At 37.5% G+C, this 20,068-nt stretch overlaps 2 protein-coding genes across 4 annotated transcripts in view; one reads left to right on the top strand and one right to left on the bottom strand.

Moving 5' to 3' along the window:
• LOC139114700 (uncharacterized) overlaps positions 1 to 20,068 on the top strand; it is a 426,568-nt gene that overhangs the window by 171,057 nt on the left and 235,443 nt on the right. The window lies entirely within an intron of this gene.
• LOC139147198 (uncharacterized) lies at positions 1,559 to 7,251 on the bottom strand. Of its 3 annotated transcripts, none has more exons than XM_070718189.1 (6): positions 6,994 to 7,251; positions 6,188 to 6,244; positions 5,817 to 5,903; positions 4,938 to 5,057; positions 3,073 to 3,118; positions 1,559 to 2,126 (listed from the first exon to the last, which is right to left on the bottom strand). In XM_070718189.1, the coding sequence occupies exons 1-6, from the start codon at positions 7,204 to 7,206 to the stop codon at positions 2,017 to 2,019; spliced, it is 633 nt and encodes a 210-aa protein (XP_070574290.1). In that variant the 5' UTR covers positions 7,207 to 7,251; the 3' UTR covers positions 1,559 to 2,016. The 3 variants fall into 3 exon arrangements, with proteins under 3 accessions (XP_070574290.1, XP_070574309.1, XP_070574300.1); XM_070718208.1 differs by having other exon boundaries at positions 6,188 to 6,271; XM_070718199.1 differs by lacking the exon at positions 3,073 to 3,118.

Below are 20,068 nucleotides of genomic sequence, written 5' to 3' on the forward strand. Positions count from 1 at the left end.
CAAAATCCATTCTGATCTGTACTATACCTGCTTTCCTTTAAAAAGGTCAATTCCTTTTAAGTTCTCAGGGAAGATGTTATCTTTTGTGGTCAGAGAACAAGGCCCAAACGTTGTATCTCACTATATTTGTTGTTCTTGAATTTTTCATTGTCAACTTGTACATCTTTCTAACATATTTATATTAAGAGAATTATATTTTAGTTTCAACACTAGTTTATTGATTCCTGTCTTGTTTTAAATTTTCACAATTTAGAGAAGTTAATAGTACCCTTAAGATATTACCTGTGCTATTGAGATATTGTAACAGAAATCCTAAAATATGATTTCTTGGGTCATAAAAGGGAAGGAAAACATTGAGTGCACTGAGGTGTAAAGTAGACCAATGTAGTGATTGCAATTGCTTATATAATAAGTGTTTGAAAAAAAAGAATTCCTTGTGGTAAAAACATTGGCGCCGCCTATGGCGGCGCGCCGGCAAGGAATGCATGAGAATAAGGTTTCCAAATTGTGCTCATTTCAGGTGCATTGTGACAATTTTTTTCACTTCTGTCTGTTATGAAAATTGTTTTTCTCAAGCCATTACAGGATCGATTCTTTTCTCTATTTCACCTGGTGACAATTTTTTTTTTCAAAATCTTCCATGTCCCCCCCGAAATCAAATGGTTCACGCCTAATCCCTTGTTGGAAATACTACACCTCCCGACCCATAATTGGCGAAAGCAAACTTTGCACTCTGTTTGCCTCGTACATTATGGGTTGCTAAGTTTTCCTTCGCCAATTTTGGGCCCAGAGGGGGTACATTATTGCTATTATTGTTTTAGTTATACTTTGTCCATAATGCCGCCGTCGTAATATTTAGAACATTCTTTGTAACTTACGAATTTAAATCATAATTTTTCTCTGGAAGTCGACGTTTTAATTAAAGGTTAAGCTAACTAGAGAAAAAAGAATATGCCAGTTATGCTATCTACAAAACCACGTATTTTAAAGAGTTTGTCTATTACATACAGTTTTAAGCTTAGATCTGGTATTTTGCAGACAACTTGACATCCCTTGAGAATAACCCTGCACTCTTCACGATGTGACATTTACCACAAACCTGTCTCACATTACTTCTCTGCATATTTGTTCTTTCCTTACTATAAAAGGCCAATGGCCTTCAACACTGAATAAAGACTACATATAAATATAATGGCTTCGAAATTGTAGATTTCTTGATTCAGTCAACTATTGATTTTCAAGACGAGGTTAAGTGCATACCGCATAATGAATCTTCACTATGAACATACTTGTTATGAAATACATTATGCGCTAAAACTATTCGCTTCCGAACTGTACCAACCTCAGTTACCCAGAATTTGACATAAATGTTGAATCGGTCGTTTTATCATTTCTTAAAATATTTCACCAGATATAAACGCGTCCAGCCAAACATTGCGCCGGCTACTACTGTAGCTGTCAAAATTACAATGTGTGAACTATCGAGTGTAGAGGTAGAGGTACCTTGGCGATGGACCATTACAATGCAATACGCATTGTTTCATCTTAAATGTGCCTGTAGTATAAGGTAATATATACGTCTGTGCTAAATTAAAAGTACCCTGTCACCTGTTCCAATTTTGCCGAAGTTACCATGGAAAGAAAAAATCGAACCAATCACAGCGGGTGGCCGCTTTCAAAAACAGCGCCCTCACATGGGCATTTTGAATATATATTGGTATATTTAGATTACAGGTGATTGTATATCTTTAAGCATTTGTCTTAGCGAACAAGAGTTCACTGATTAATAGTTTGTAAAGTCTGATTCAGATACTCGTCATCTTTTTGGACGCACTTTAGAAGTCATTTATAATAGGTGTTTTTTTGTTTTTTTAGTCTTTGTTTCCTTGTTCGAATTTTTTGTTTTATATTGCTCTATGTTGAATTCATATAAAGACAATAATAACTGTCACAAGGAAAAAGTAAAGAAATAACTAAAACACTGATTATATCCTTTACGTTCTTAGAGTATTATTGCTATAGATAGATGTAGGTATCAGCCATTTGACGGTGGTCATCTCGTATTTCCAAGCCATCTGTGAACATATCTGTTTCTTCTAAACGCCCGTCTTCAAATGCTGGGTTGTCTGTTGAGGAATAAAGTCACAGAATGTTTGATCGCGAGCAATAAGTAACTAGTGCTACTTAAAGGCAATGAGCAATTCCACGTCAAAATGCCTTGCAAGTATATGAATCGGCATACTTTCGTAAAGTGGAAATCAAAATGCACCTTTAAAGAATCGATGGAACATAGACTAAGTATGGTCAGTCGGTACTATACGAGAATCACATCAAGTTGGCATACCTCAAATCGAACGAAAGGGCAACTTTTATATGGGAAATGCGACATCGTACAAAACTAAGGTTTTAATATGTAAGTGCATTTGATAATGACATTTCCATATAGTGATGTGAATATCTGGTCTAATTTTGACAGTCAAGACACGGGTGTAATGTCTATTAAAGGAGTTTCCAACACATAGTGTGTGTGTGTGTGTATATATATATATATATATATATATATATATATATATATATATATATATATATATATATATATATATATATATATATATATATATATATATATATATATATATATATATTTGATAATGACATTTCCATTTAGTGATGTGAATATCTGGTCTAATGACAGTCAAGACACGGGTGTAACACATAGTGTGTATGTATATATATAATATATATATATATAGATATATATATATATATATATATATATATATATATATATATATATATGTATATATATATATATATATATATATATATGTAATACATATATATTACAATATATACATACATATATAACATAGAGAGAGAGAGAGAGATGTGATGCAGAATAACATGTCTATGAACCAGACTTTAAGTGAGATAACGATATTTGAGGAACTCATCATGTGATGCTATTAAGTCGTTGAGGTGATGCAAGTAATTACAACCACAGGGCCTTACTAACACCACATTATCATGTATATGTGCAGTATTAAAATATACAATAACACTGTTCTTTACCTTCCTCAAGTGAATGTGTATGATACGCACTCTGTGGGTCATTTACCTGAAGATAAATGTGATTTAATTGTCATATTGCTGATTGCTGATCGAGTTGCATAATAAGCAAGGTTAAGACATGAACAGAAAAATGACAATCAGTACGAAAAAAGAGGCAAAGATAGAAGAAACCGAGTACTTGCTTGTTGTTTGCGCACTCACGGCTATTTCAATTTACTTCACTTCACTTTACAAGTTTGAAGCCGTTTTATGGCAAACTTCAACTGATTGCTTAAAACTTGGTACGAAAAAGTAACCAACAACACAAATATGCACGTAAATTTCAGTGACAACGTACGAAAAGACCATTTTTATCTTAGATCTGAACCACTTCAATCGAAAGCTTGCAAAGGTATAATATGATATAGCTAGTATATTCGCATGATTTTGTTCTGCAATACAATACAATATACGCAACGGGTTTGCAGACTTTCGTGCTTTCTTGTAATTTGTCTTTGGAGCAATTACTCAGACATGCATGAGCCGACCTGTTTCTTCAAAATGTGAACAGGATCAATATATTGTGACAATACATATCTTTTCATCAATTTCAGTAATTTCAGCATTATTTTCCTGAGGCCATATTTACGACTCTTTTCGCGTGTGTTGCTATAACATATGGTGTATGCTATTGTTCACTATCTCTGTTTGCAGTTGGGGTGAATGCAATTGGCTCAGAAATGGCAATTTCGTTCACTTACGGTAGTTAGCACCTCGAAAATGGTATAGCTATTCAATTACACGCCTCATATATCGAAAATTGCGCACTCCACCTTTTGTTAAAACTTTTGCCAAGCTATCTTCTTCTTTCAATTCTTAATTTTCTTTTTCATTTGTAATAATAAAAATCGGGGATGACTGTGCAAATTTAGTACAAAGGAAACAAATTACAAAATATTTACCGATATTTAAAAATAAAAATGGCTGCAATCATTGTGTTATCTCTACGGGAGAAAATAAATTCTCGATTACACAAAACTAAGTCGGTGAAAGCAATAATAAGCCCCGCAAATGATAGGCAAAAGGTGTATTCTGATGGTTTGAGAATATCTGCCCCCGAGGCTCATTCTACCTTACATAAACTTCAATGGTTTCGAATTCGATAGACTTGCATCAGAGACAATGTACCATACAGTCACCTGTAATCTAAATATGCCCTTATATGGTCAAAGGGGCGTTTCTTGGTATTCAAAACGCCCATGTGAGGGCACTATTTTTAAAAAAGAGGCCACGCGTTTGAAATCTGTGATTGGTAAGATTTTTTCTTCCCACGGTAACTGTGGCAAAAGTGGAACAGGTGACAGTATACCTTTAAATGGAGCAGCGTATTCGTATACCACATTGTATCGCTGTTCTACAATTTAGACGATTTATTGATGTTTGAAACCCCATCTAATATGCAAATCAGTACAAATGCAGTTGCAAGTTCTTATTCTTTTTAGGATTGTAACATCTACATCATGATCAGTATTTCTATCGAGTTTCATTAAGCTAGATCTGATTCTTAATATTCTTTTTGAAAATAATCATTTTCCCTATCTATAAATACTATGATAAGCAAAATTGACCTTTAAATTACGCCTACCCAGTCAAAACGACAGAAATGCAGTTTATACTTTTAAAGAAGCGTGCCTCCACACGACCAGCCGTGGCATACTTAGCATCGTCGTCTGCATGTTCTTTGACGTATCGAATATGGAGGACCGACAGTTACAGGTGTTACGAGGTAGTAAGCTAGGCCCCGTCCCTTTACCATATATGTAATATGCAAATTTACGGTGACCATGTACCTTTAACCAAATACCAAGCTAAATATGATACGTCACCTTGTCCTTGTCGCGTAAGATGTAGTCGCAAGTAAATAGATTCGTAAATGCTGGCCACCAACCGAGTAATGCCGCGATCAGGTAGATCCAAACGATGTGGTAACATGTACACGTGTATACCTAGTAATGTAGACAAATTGAAGAGTGCAATTCAAAGCTTAAGCAGGGCGATTGAAGGTAAGTCTTTTATTTCACTAGCAACTGTAACCATCGATCGCCCTGTTCGGTTCTATATTACACGTAATAATGGACCGAATCTGGCGATTGAAAACAAAATATGAATACTATGTGGAAAAGAATATGGAAATAATACAGAATTTAGCTTTCACATCAACACCGTCAAGCCTTCGTACAAACAGAGGAAGATTACAAGCAAAATATTTCATATTAAGATACAAAAGTTGCTTAAAGAGATACCGTTCTTTATGTGATACACATATTCGTATGCAAATAAACAGTTTCCAGTGAACACAAACTTGATATTAAACAATTGTATAATTGTCTCTTATCTACAGGCAGAGGCAGAGCAGAGGCTACAAATGTTGTAAGTGCCGAGAATAGGGCCGAATAAGGTGCCTGAATAAGGTGCAAACTTTATTATTATAGCATAGGCCTGGCCTTCTAACATTCATAAGATTGTACATATAGTTCTGTGTACAGATAAACATTGTGAAATTCAGAAGATACTCTGACCAAATGTATATGAACGAGGCTATCATGTGGTCAACTAAACGTAATTTACTCGGCACGTTTGAAATAAACTTGAATTTTTTATAGTCTATCTTTCCGTAAAAAGTAGCCCTTCAGAAAAAATTATGCCTTGTTTACTTATGGGAAGTCGAGGCTAATTATGACGAAATACAGTGCCGCTTTACCTACTTCGGTCATTTGCACGACGAGTACCACCACGTATGCCAGATATGAAAGAGTTATGTAAACTGCCGATAGCAGGAAAGAGGTGCTTATCTGAAAAAAATTGTAAAACAAATTATAGAATATTAGTGAGATATCATTTTGCCTCAGCTACAAACTAGCGGAAACTCGCACACATACACACTCAAACTCAATCAAATTTTAGCACTTCAGAATAATAGAGTTCTGATCATCAAATTGGATGAACACTTTGCTGTATTTTATTTTTATTCTTTTTCGTGGTAGAACAAGCCTGAATATAAACAGCTTTATCTTAGGTTTTTAGATTATGTTGAGAGATGTGTTATATTGCACTTAGTACTTGTTGGATCACTTACATATCTCCTACTTCTTCGTTTTGTCGTCAGGCAGCCAATGCATCCCATTAGTATCGTCTGTTTAGAAACACAACTCTAAATGCTCTAAATGCACAAGGTAATAAAATAATACGATCCGACAGACTGCGGTATAATCCTACAAACGATGCAGTTTCTATACTACAAGGGACATGGATGGGAAAAGTTCACTAAATCAATTAGCCGTTCATCAGGGATGTTAGTGTCACCGCCATTATCAATTGACACCGACATCCATTGAATTTCAAAGGGGAGTATGGAAGAGCCGACAACGTCCCATTTCGAAGAACATATTCGTGAAAGCAAAGTTGAAGTGATTAAGATGTTTACTTTGAAAGCCAGGCTCATGGCAAATGAATAGGTCTTATAAGTAAACCCAGCCGAGTTTTCATTTTCCCTTTTTTACATAAGACTGGCCAATTGTAAGTCATTGGTAAGCATATCCATTAAATACGAATACTTCCTGGATATACAGGAAAAAAGGTCTCTACCTATGTTCAGCTTAAAAATCACGATTTCAATTCTACACTTGGGCATGTGCAATAGATGGAATGGCGAAGATGTCAATCAGTGTTGAAAACATAATCATTTGTCATCTACTCAAAAACAAATACAAATTATGCCAAAATTTTGTTCTTTGCCATTTGTCGAAAGTTTTAAATACAATCAAGGCGGTGAACATTATCAAAGAATTTTTCAACCAACGAAATTATAAACACACGGGCACGTTTGAATTTGTTTTTAATCATACTTGATGGAAAGAGTCAAGCAGACTTCAAGTTACTTACGTACAAGGCGTTTGCAATCCATGGAAGGGAAATCGTTATGTCGCATTCTAACATCAGGAGACATATTCCTATCGATGTGCAAACAACAGCAAGGAACAAGTACCCGACGCCTATTCCTACCATCGTTTTGCGTGGAAAGTGTGGTGGATGAGTCTGGCTTGATGCATCTGACCTTGACCTCATGTCGCTTTCTTCAAAACTAACAATGTCCATTATACTGATACTTGTAGTTAATATTCTTCTAGCTGGTCACCAGTTCAGTTTTGAAAAAGAATGTCAAAATTCACTGTGAAACATTATCTGTTGTAACTTTAAGCGTGGAAGACTTATTTACTGAAAGAATGAAAGACTTAAATTTCAAATATAAATTAATGAAAGTTTTAACATTAAATTAAGAATTAAGGTTAAACGGACAGATTTTCGCACCGGAGAAATGAATTACCTTACATTAACCGATATTTGAAATTCAAAATAGCCGCCATTCCTATGTTAACTAAATTGCGAAAATTTTTTTTTAGATTTTCACAAAACTAGACAGGTTAAACTCTACTTACTCAAAGAGGTAGGGTTTTGGGGTTGGATGTCGAGTTTTTGAGCCACCATTTCAAGTAGACTTTAATGAAATTTTGAAGCCGTCCCGGTTGGGGTACATCTCTGATAAAACCCCTTGGCTGCCATGGTAGCTGGATTGGTTCGAAGCTGGAAGGTCGAAGAAAAGCAGCGCTCTTTATGGTTAATTGGTTGGTTGATCCTAGCCCTGAGCCACCGGGTAATAGTCAAGGGTGACTGCACTGGTGTATTTCGTAAATCGGAAATTGAGGTTCAAAATGAGACGACACGGGTAATAGAGCAGAAAAGTGCAGTAAAATTTGAAAGTCTGAATATCTGTCCCCAATGCGCCTCTACCTTAGACACATTCACCATGGGAGATACTTAGGGTGCATCTCGGTGAAATGAACTATTTCGATAATGCTTAGTAATGGTGAGACGATATGCTGTGTCGCATGTAAAGACGGCACCTTTGCTCTACGTTTACTCTGTCCTTGTGACAGGCAGTTATGATGATAAAGAAGTTTACACAATATGCCCGGAAGTAAAGCCACAACTTTACAAATGAAGTTTCGAGTTTGTTCTCGGTGTATAACATACATACGGGACGGTATGCAATACAATCTGTAATTGTTGCCCTACAATGTGTCCAAAAATGTTGGAAATAGGGCCAACATATCATACTTGCAAGAAGTTATAGCTTCGTTCTTATCGCCGATATCAGTTGTAAGATGGCGATGGAAGACGTTGTATAGTTGCAGGCCTTACCTTTCACAGGCATTTAATTGAAAACCTGAAAGTCAAGCATTTTTGCTTTGATCTATCCAAAAAAATAAAAGTACTGAATATTCTTATGTCTGTAGAAAACCACTCTGTTACATCTGAACTGGTCTAAATCGAAAATAATTTGCTACATACCTGAAAACGTCTGCTAGTGACCCTTGCCCACTTATCGCTGGTTATATAAACCTATTGTAGTATAAACAGTATCAAAAGCAAACATTCTGAAGGGTGTAGATTGTGCCATTAGAGTAATACGAGCCTCAAAAGTGAAAGACTTAATCTTATACGCTTAAAGTTTCCTAAGGAAACTTTAAAATTCCCTTCGAAATAAAAAAGAAAGAATAAAAATCAGGGGTCACTGGGCAAAATGCAGTTCTAAAGAAACAAATAAAACATTACCGAAATTTGAAGTCAAAATGGCCGCCATCCTTGTGTGAACTCTAAAACGGCACATTCAATTTTTGATTTTCGCAAAAATAAGGTGGTGCAAACCTAGTTCACTTCATGAGCTGCCAAACCAAGACAGCATCGTCTAATTTTAGAGTCCGATTATCTATACAGCTAGGCGCATTCTACGTATACATCAATTTGCACCAATCATAGATTTCATTTTGAGTCTTTCCAGCACTGGCAGGCCACAATCTCACTACGCTTTAACAGAAAACTCAGTCAGGAAAAAATATTATCACATGCAACGTCACCTGCTGTTATTTTGACAAAAATGAGTGTTTTTACTGGCCAGAAAAAGGTTATTTTACCTCAGGTCAAGTGGATGTTATGTAATAAGTTTACTTAAATCAATTCTTCAGGGTCAACTTCGATTGTATACGATTCACAGCGCCTTAGAAGAACTATAGTCACTGAAAGGACTATAAGTTCATTATCTACATGATACTAGTAATTAAGACAGTTACCACAATAGACGTAGACGAGCAGCGCAGTATAATAACAATTATCCTTCCTGTAAACTTGATGAATAGTTGTTGAAGACCAGTTAACAGCGAGAAGGCCCTTTAAACTACACGAGATCTCGTTGTTTGAGCTCGATCATGCGTGATGTTGCGCAATTTTAGATACCGGATGTAAAACAGGAGATTTGACATTCAGAATCTTTGGGTTTTATGCTGCATCTAGTCGGGAAGTGTGTATGAATCATCTGCCCAGCAGCCAGAATAACACTCTTCGATCAATACGTTCTCAAGTGCATTTTTAATCTCTTAACAGGTCGCCAACCTTACTTTATATTTCTTGCACTCATCTTTGGCTTATGTAAAGTTCTGTCTATAATCGCGCAGTGGAAAAGCTGTTTGACTGAAAACGAATAGAGCGCCTGGTGAACACATTATTCGGACCTATATCATTGCAGTTTGACCTACTAGATCAGATCGTCATAATTGTCTCCCCAATAGACTTGCTCTAAGTCTGTGGGCTTATAAATATCAAAACAGAATAAATTGAAGGAATGAGCGTCAGCAGACTGTCACGGTAAGTGGCATGGTAGGCTGGTGCTTAGATCGTGGGGTGAACGCCTGGGCTTGGTAACTTCTGCCGAGAAAAACCTGGCGACGAGGGGGGGGGGGGCAGTCAAGCTCCCCTCAAGTTATACTGTTGATTTATCCGGAACTTTATAGCTTTATGTGCGCCATATCCGTCTTGATATTTACATTGTATGCTTCTCTCCTATTTCTCTCCTACACCGTATCTCAATGTGTTTGGCTTTTTACAGATAAGAAAACTGCCACCATAATCAGCTACAGGAACTAAAACACACACGCATGCAGTACACAACAGGTGCTATCACGCTTCATCAATAATACAGAGTCGTCACATAGAAGTGATTTTTTTTGACTGCGTAATGGTATCAACATCGAATGTGGTGGTGTGTAAAATATACAAGTCTTTCCAAAAAACAAGTCTAGTTTTGTATCAAAGATATCCTTTCACGGGACTTGTGCCGCTGACTTTTTCTTGATATTAAGTGTGGACGACGCTTCCTTTTTTTCATCGTAACCCTGTTACTTCGCGCACTAAATTCTCACAAAACATATTACAAGTGTGTACATAACAAGTGTGTCTTAGATATAAAAAAACTTGGGATTATGCGCAAGGCTTGTCACTTTTAGATTCAAAATTACTCACAAACTGTTCACTAACGGGCTATAGCATTCGAGCTAAGCAGTACCCTTCTATAAGGAATTCAGTATCGATTAAATAAACAACAGCAGGAAGATAACACACACAGCAAACATTATAAAAAATATGTAGTAAGGTTGACACAAAGCATGAGATTAGTATCATAGTATTATGAGAAATATAAAAAAAAAGGGAAATTCGATATATATGGTTTAACTTTTATAATTTCCCGAACTCGTTCTCACATACTTATCAGTTGAACGAGAGGCTTGATTTTTTCGATAGAACACACTTCGCGTCATCCGATTAATTCTTTATCGACGATTGTTGATGAGAATGTGTAGTAAAAATCGTAGGTTGTTGCGATGGAGTTTAATACTGCAAGATTATCAATTTAAGATTGAGTACAAGAAGGGCAGCGAAAGTACAAATGCAGACACATTGTCGCGAATGTGGAGCTCGGATGTACGGTAGTGTGTGAAGGTGCATGAATGATGTAGTGAAAGGGCTGTAGTGACCTGATATACACTGTTTTGGAAAATGCATGTTGAATTTTCAACCCTTATAGTAATGGTGTTTGCCCAGGTTGCTGTACCCGACTTAGTCAGTAGGTTTTTTTTTGTCAACATGTACTTTCCTTTAGATTCAGTAATATTAGCATTGTATTATTTCATTTTGATTTTTGCTGATTTTCTGAATTATTTTGCCGTACTAGTGATGTAGACTCCCTGTCTCCATCAAAATAAGGTGGAAAAATGTGACGTAGTGTCATGTGATTATTATTCATGAGCTGTCATTACTATTCATGAGGGCATGTATATCTCTCTTGGCCCACGTGTACTCAAGCAAGTCTCCAGCTTATCAATCTCTGCAGATCAAAACACAATAACGCTCATCTAAAACACTAGATTCTGAAATCACAAAAAATACACTGATCAGAATTCACAAATAACAGCCAATTACAGTGCTCAGTTAACAGCCAATAAAATGCGACTCGAAAGAAAACTAACCAATCAACATGAAGGCGGAAACAAAAAGCAAACAACACCCTCAATACAAACAAGATAACAAAAACGTAACGGTTAGTATTTCATGTTAAGATACACCAACGGTAATCCCAGTCTTCCTCCCACAACGAATAGAACATATAACTACACGTAGACGAACAGTAAAAGACCTGTACTGGAGATGGAAGACGTCCTGAACATAGTGCACGGTCACCGGTGGTCTGTTCCGCTCTGCCATGGACGTGTGTACATGTGCCTGAGAAGACGACGAACATATGTGCACACGTCTACTGGGCGCATAGACGCGGAGCGGAGTAGACCTCATGTGACTGTAGTGAGCGGAGATCAGCAAGACAAGATCCTAGGCCGTATAATGAATCGACAAGAAACCACACAACATTCCAGCTACAGTAAACGTTGTGAACAACGTACATAAATGGATACAGCATGGGCCAAACAAGGATCACAATACCAAACGGCCTTTTTAAAGGCCAACACATACTCAAAAAGGAGAGTTACCGTATCAACACTGTGCCATGCCTCAACACCAAAAATGTACACTAAAATTACACATAAATTACAAAATAAAGACGGGCGGTAACAGTATAAGCCGGCACAGAAACAGAGAACAAAATAGTGCACATAACATCAACAAATATGTCGCATTACACGGGCACAAACCAAAATGAACACAGAATAGAACACATCTCATGTCGAAGGCATGTCATGAAGAACACTATCAGAAAATGGTGAGATACCAATCAAACCGTTAGATAAAGGAAGCGGAATGGTCGACATTCTATACACTAATGATTACATAATAAAGAAGCGTCAAAAGTTACTCGTCAACAAGTGATTTCAAACAAAATTTACAACTGAAAACTTATAACTTATAACACAGAAAAAATACAACATTTGACAGCACAACATTAAACATGTTAACGACCACATATATCTATCTTTTTCTCAATCTGGTAAACACGATACGAACACGACCTTGAACACAACTGAACAAAATGAGATATCCTAGCTTCCAGAATAAAAAGAACGTACTTCCAGTGGGACAATATAGGAATACATACAATCTTCCAATGTACCACACATTTTATCCACTGAAGATGAACTCGAGGCAACTGATGAAGAAAGTCTGGCAAACTATCGAAACATAGCGTTAAAGGATCGCAGTGTCGTACGCAGTCTCTCCACTCTTGAGTACAGTCTGCACTGACACGCAGATTACAGCTGTGTCTCGCCGTGCCTAATCGGTTCTATACACAAGACAGTGAAACAAAAAAATGCACACTACTATACATTAAACGCAAATCACTAATATATGAACGATGTGTGGAGTTGCTTTCCCTTTATTAACTAAGTGTGATAACATTTTATGACGTTTGGATTGAAAATTTTTCGAAATTTCAACCTATCTGAAACCTGTTTAGAATTGTATTTACGCAGCCTACTGTACGATGTTTGGTCACCATATCGGCGAAAATTTCACTTTCGTCATTTAAAAGCGTTTGGAAGCAAAGAGATCCGCGTTTTCAATATACGTCTCACCAACCAGTAGTGTTATTCAAGTTTCACCAATTCATCACGTGAAATTGGTCTGATGATAACACGAACATCGTAATTCGTGCTTTCTGTCATGTTTACAAATTGTAGACAAGGAAAATCGATGAAGATGTCAGATATCTTTGTATCCCATACAAAACCCTTTTGGAATTCCGTTGTGTACATTTTAAAAATAAACATTTAGAATTCAAGCGTTATTGTTTATTTGAAAATGTGAAAGTGCCACAAGTGTATATTCGGAAGCAAAGATCATTCTTCTTCTCATGAAGAATAAATGAATGATAAAGTCTTTGGTTGTGTTTCATCTATGTTCCCTTATTGTTGTAATTGTACAAAGATACATTAGAAAAACGCTGAGCAATCTTTAATTTTGTAAAGGGCCACAATGTTACCTTCTGGAATAGCTAAATGGTTTCAACCTGTTCATGCTTCCGAATTGTCCTCCCTCATGGCCTCAATCGGGGCAACAGCTGTTCCAGTGGACATTCGTTTTTGCTGTTCCGAGTTGATACAATATACTGCCGAACTACGTTAGCTAGGCTCGCCAAAGCTATGTGAAACGGCTACAGCTTCGCCTGCGGCTACTAAGTTGCAGAATAGCAAGGTAGTCGGCACGCCATGGGTATGCCTGCCTCCCTAATTCATTCATCGATCATGGTTAACCGACCGTTATGATTTGTATGATTTATTGAGTATAAGTGCATTTGAACAGTGGACGAAGAAATGGCCGGAGCATCTGAGGGTGTGATCGTTCTGATGAAAAAACAAATCAAGAGTGCATGTCAATTACGTTAGTCTAACTTGTTCCCAGACCCATTTCTACCTATTATCGTTAGCAGAGCAGCAAGCGGGAGAAATGGGTCAGGGATCCAGACTACAAGTGCATGCGCCACTTGGTTGAACCACACTACGCCCTCTAATGTTCGAATTCCTATTAGCTCGCTGTACAGATCGAATTTCGGGTGACAAAGGCTTCATCTTTAATAGGAAAACGCCGTGGATTGCTAACTTCACGAATGAGTCAGAGTTTTTCCTGTTCACATTTGCGACTTCATTGTCAGGGCTGGGCTCGAAATTAACTTTTCCCCTGGTAGTCCACTTGGACTACCATTTTCTAAAGTTGGTAGCCCAGTGACAATAGCTTGTAGCCCATTCATATTTTAGTTTAGGGATTTTTTCATTTACAAGAGAAGAAAAAGCTTTTCTTCAATATTCTGCCCATGAAGTGAATTTATTAGTCATTTGCTGTGAATACTTGCAAACCTTTATTACTCAAAGAAGACTAGTATAATTTACGACAGTGACACTAAAAAGTTTTATGACCTACCATTGTATTGACAAGCCGTTTAATTCTCAGAGTTGCATGCCGATTTTTATAGTCGTCATGGCAATGACCACCATCATGGGCTTTCTGTAGTAGGGAGGAGTTTGTGATTGATACCTATCGATCAAAATGTAATGAGAATACGTTTTCATTGGCCATCATTTCTGTGCCTGTTATCCAAGTACATCAGTTGATATTGAAACTTTGCTGCAAAGTTCCATCGCAAGGTCATCTTTGCCTTAATGTGTCCCGCTGGGTTCGCCGCATGTAGTACGCCCAAAAGTGGAAGACCAGACATGGCACGCCAAGTACTAACTGAATTGTTCCACGCTTTGGTAGTCCATGCATAGGGTCCTCGAGCTCCGATGATGATGATGATTAAACATTTAAAAATGAAGAAAAATAAAAATATATTTGGACTCAGTAAAGTTGTTGTTGTTGTTATTGTTGTTGTTGTTGTAGTTGATAGTATTTGCAGAAAAGGACAAATTATGCGCTGCAAAATTCAATACAGCCTCACTGTACACATGGAGATAAGCTACCTCCATGCTATAGACATGCGCTGCAAAATTCAATACTGCGATATTGATGATGATGATGATGATGATGATGATTAAATATTAAAAAATGGCGAAAAAATAAAAATATATTGGACTCTGTAAATTTGTTGTTGTTGTTTTTATTATTGTTGTTGTTGTTGTTGATAGTATTTGCAGAAAAGAACAAAGTATACGCTGTGAATTCAATGCAGCCTTACTATACTATGCGCTGCAAAATTCAATACAGCCTAACTATACATGTGCGTTGCAGCCTAACTATACTATGCGTTGCAAATTCAATACAGCCTAACTATACATGTGCGTTGCAGCCTAACTATACATGTGCGTTGCAAATTCAATACAGGCTGTATTGAATTTGCAGTGCATGTGTATAGTTTGGCTGTATTGAATTTGCAACCCATACTTTGTTCTTTTCATTAAATACTATCAACAACAACAATAATAACAACAACAACTTTACTGACTCCGATTATATTTTTATTTTCCTTCATTTTTAATGTTTAATCATCATCATCGTCACCATCTGATCATCATCATCGGAGCCTGAATTCCCTTTGGTAGTCCATGTGGGCTACAATTTCATAAACTTTGATGGTCCCAGGGAAAAGTTGGTAGTCTATTGACGTGGGATTACCGCTAATTTCGAGCCCCGATTGTTTACAAATACTGTATGCCATGCACGCCATCGAGATGTATCACATCGGCATAGCTGCAAATTTTCAGCTTCACCAAGTACATTATAACAAACTGGTTAAACCTTCACCATTCGCTATACATTCGATATAGTGTTTACATTTGTTATATTACATATATTGACAATACAACTAAACATTTCCAGACAAAACCTGCTATATCGTTAGTAAAATATGGAAAATATGCCATCGCACTTGAGAGGGAATCAGTTTGCTCGTGATCGTTGATTTTGAATATGAAAATCGATAGCTTTAATAGCTAACATTCGACATGCGTAGTCTCACTTGAGGGCGCGCATCACACTCTTGATAGAAGGCCCGAATGTTTGCGAGTTCGGGAATCGACCCCTACATAAAAACTTTTTCATGACAAAATAACGTCAATGGTGTATGTAAAATGTAAGAATGACTATATCTTCCGCACACTATCCACGAAAAGGCAGGCTAAAAGCAGGCTGATGGGCGATGCACCAACCAAACCACAGTAAGGGGAGAACCATTTGATACTCGGAGTATGGAGGAAGTGGGTATGGGAGCAATTTTTTCCAGTCAGAGTGACAGAATTTTTGTTTCTACTGTCAAACCTGCATCATTTTTTTTTTCAAATTTAGAAGCAGTGCGAAATTGTTTAAGTGATCGCCAAATTTGTAATGCGTTGTTAATAACTAACCTCGTCACTGGTTCACTGGTTTCACATATCATAGGATGGTTCTATATATTCATTTTAAATTACAACAAATGAAAACAAAATTCTAGTATTTCAACTTTAAATTAAAGAACACTTTTCTGGCAAAATCAACTCTGATCAGTACTATACCTGCTTTTCTTTAGAACAGTCAATTCCTTTTAAGTTTTCAGGGACGATGTTATCTTTTGTGGTCAGAGAAACAAGGCCAACACATTGTATTTCATTATATTTCTTGTTCCTGAATCTTTCATTGTCAATTTATACATCTTTCTTACATATTTTTATTGATAGAATAATATATTGGTTTACTCCTGACTTGTGTTTTAAATTTTCACAAATTAGAGAAGTCAATAGTCCCCTTTAGATATTACGTAATAGATGCCAAAGAGATATTGCAACAGAAATCCTGAAATACGATTTCTTGGGTCAGAAAAGGGAAGGAAAACATTGAGTGCACTGAGGTGTATATTAGACCTATGAAGTGCATACTTATATCATAAATGCTGGAAAAAACATAATAATTGCTTGTGGTAAAATCATTGGTGCCGCCTATGGCGGCACGCCGGCAAAGAATACATGAGAAAAAGGTTGCCAAATTCTGCTCATTCAAAGTGCATTGTGACAATTTTTTTTCACTTCTGTCTGTTATGACAATTCTTATCTCAAGCCATAACAGGATCAATTTTTTCTAGCTATTTCACCTGGTGATAATTTTTTCGCAAAATCCTCCATATCTCCCTCCCTGAAATCAAATTTTTCTCCCCTAATCCCTTGTAGGAAATACTACACCTCCCGACCCATAATTAGCGAAATCGAACTTTGCACTCTATTTGCCTCATACATTATGGGTTGCTTAGTTTGCTGTCGCCCATTGTGGGCCCAGAAGGGGTATATTATTGCTATTATTTAAGCAATAATGCACCCCTCCCCGGCCCATAATGGACGAAAGCAAACTTTGCACGACATAATGTACGAGGCGAAGCCGAGTACATTATGGAGTGCAAAGTTTGCTTGAGTCCATTATGGGCCGGGAGGGGGTGCATTATTGCTATTATTTTATAGTTTTGGCAATGCCAGTGAATTTGTAGTTGTAGAAAACGAAAAAAAAAGGAAATTTAAACTGAGTTTGAAGCCAGTGAGCGTCCTGACTCTGCACACATCACATGCACTCCACACTGCACTGCACTGAACACGCACGTTCAGCACAAAAATGACCAACACTTTCACGGTTCAATTTTAAATTGAAAAACGATGTATTTTCGAAGGAAATGAAAAGGAACTGCATCCCTACCGTCTATATCAAACTTGAAACATCACCTTTAAATATCATGCCATTCAAAAAGCCGACACGGTGAAATGCCAGAGATGAAGAAAACGGAATGTTCATGCATCGACATCAGCATGATCAGCGAGCTGCATGCCATGGTATCAGCTGATCAATACGATCATTATTATGTCGCTAGTAGTACAGCATTCATTGCAAACGATATCAACAGAGTTCGACATTGTTATTCAAATGTTTATATTTCAATAATAATTGTGTCTATAAATTTAATTTTCGATCGCTTCTTGAGAAGAGCTATTTTATTCCGGCGAACGACAGAACTTGACGTAAACGGGTGCTTGAAAGGTACAGTTGACAAACATACTGGAGGGTTTCCGTACCGTCGCGATATCGAGAACAAGGCAAGGTAAAACCACAGACAAGGAGAAAAAAAGATGAATGAAAGTTGTCTCCGATTACAGTCAGTGCATCAGAATTAGGAGGCCGAGATGTTAGATCAACGGAGAGTCCACGGCGGGGTCCACGGTCGTCATGATTGTTGGTAGTAGCTGACCTTGGACCGAGACTTTGAATGGCTCCGTAGTAATTTCCGTAGACACTTCCGGTCAAGGTTGATGACAGCAAGCTGCCGTTGTTGGCCCGTTTACGGCTGGTTCGAGTAGCCTTTCACGCTTGCATAGTTTACATGGCCACTGACATACATAATATGCCATGTGTCAAACCCAGTATCGTCTAGGAGTTTGCAAACGTACTGAGATCTGTTTCACCTATACGGCAACGAAGCGAACCATGTTGTAAACAAACGTAGTAGTACAACCAGCGTATCGGACGGGGACATGCTGAGCGCCAGCCAGACAGACGACAAGTGCATGCGTGAGGACTCAAAAATGTGATAAATCGTACAGTAAGACATTATTATCAATATTGTGCACCATTATCAAGATTTATAGTTTTGTGTATTAGGGAGCGTTCAGTTTTTACGGCCTGGGGGGGGGGGGGGGGGCGGCAAAATCTTGTCGCCGGTGTTCAAAAAAATATAGACCCCCCTGCATTTTTCGTGAAAAAAAGATGACCCCCTTTGTCAGACGGAAAAATTTGATGACCCCCCCTGAAAAATAACCAAAACCCATATGTCAAATTTACCCGCATGGTTTGGATTTGAACTCCGGTACGTGGTGCACTTTATTCGTGTAGCAGAGATGCCAGTGCACAAACTTCTCAGCCACATCCATTGAAACGTCTGTTAATTAGGACGACTGTAAGGCAATTTTTAACTTCATTTCCATAGACAACTCATGTCCATGGACATTGTATAAAGTAAACTTTATTGGAGTGGTTCGCCAAGGCAGCCCTCCGGTTAAGAGGGTCATGGGCCATTACGTAAAGTCAACTTTATTCTAGTGGGCCATCAAAGGTGGCCCGCCGGTAAAGAGGGTCGATCATGGCCATGGCATAAAGTGAACTTTATTGTTGGTATTATGTTTTTGAAAATGTGGTGACCCCCCCCCCCTTTCCTACCAGTGAAAAAGCGATGACCCCCCCCCCCCTTTGCGGATTTCAAATTACGATGACCCCCCCCCCTGGATTTTGCCGGCCCCCCCGGCCGTAAAAACTGAACGGTCCCTTACATGGTTTCCCTCCTTTGAAATGCGCAGTCCTTTTTTTTCGTTTTCAAAAGAAAACTTGCTCGCTGTGGGGCCGCAATGCTGAATAATGGAATACATTATCAGGAATAATGTATGGATATGACGTCACAAAATTCACTGGTATTGACAAAGCTATAATATAATTTACATTTTGGCAATGTCAAAGATTTTGCAGGTTTACGACATGTCTAGGGCCACAATACTAGATAATCGAAAACACTATCAGTAATATTAGGTGATTACGTCCAAGATTCATTCATATTGACAAAGCTGTAATGTAATAAGTATATTATGTAAATGACATAATGTAAGTCTATCGCATTATGATTTAAATATATTTCCTTGATTTTTGATCTTGTGACATAGATGTCTGCAGAATTTTATTAGTTAATATTTCCCGACTCCACGCTCTTAATTTCCTATCTGGAGTATATTATTCACTTATACTTTGTCCATAATGCCGCCGTCGTAATATTTAGAACATTCTTTGTAACTTGAGAATTTCAAATCATAATTGTTTTATTGGAAGTGGACGTTTTAATTGAAGGTTAAGCTGTAGAGAAAACAGAATATGCCTGTTATGCCAGCTACAAAACCACGTACTTTAATGAATTTGTTTGAGTTTGTCTATTACATACAGTTTTAAGCTTAGGTCTAGTCTATTGCAGACAACTTGACATCCCTTGAGAATAGTCCTGCAATATCACGATGTGACAGTTTCCGCAAACCGGCCTCACTTTACTTCTCTACATATTTGTTCTTTGCTCACTATATAAAAGGCCGCTGGCCTAAAATACTGAATAAAGACTATATATAAATATAATGGCGTGGAG

Source organism: Ptychodera flava, chromosome 2, assembly GCF_041260155.1.
Source record: "Ptychodera flava strain L36383 chromosome 2, AS_Pfla_20210202, whole genome shotgun sequence".
Lineage (NCBI taxonomy): Eukaryota > Metazoa > Hemichordata > Enteropneusta > Ptychoderidae > Ptychodera > Ptychodera flava.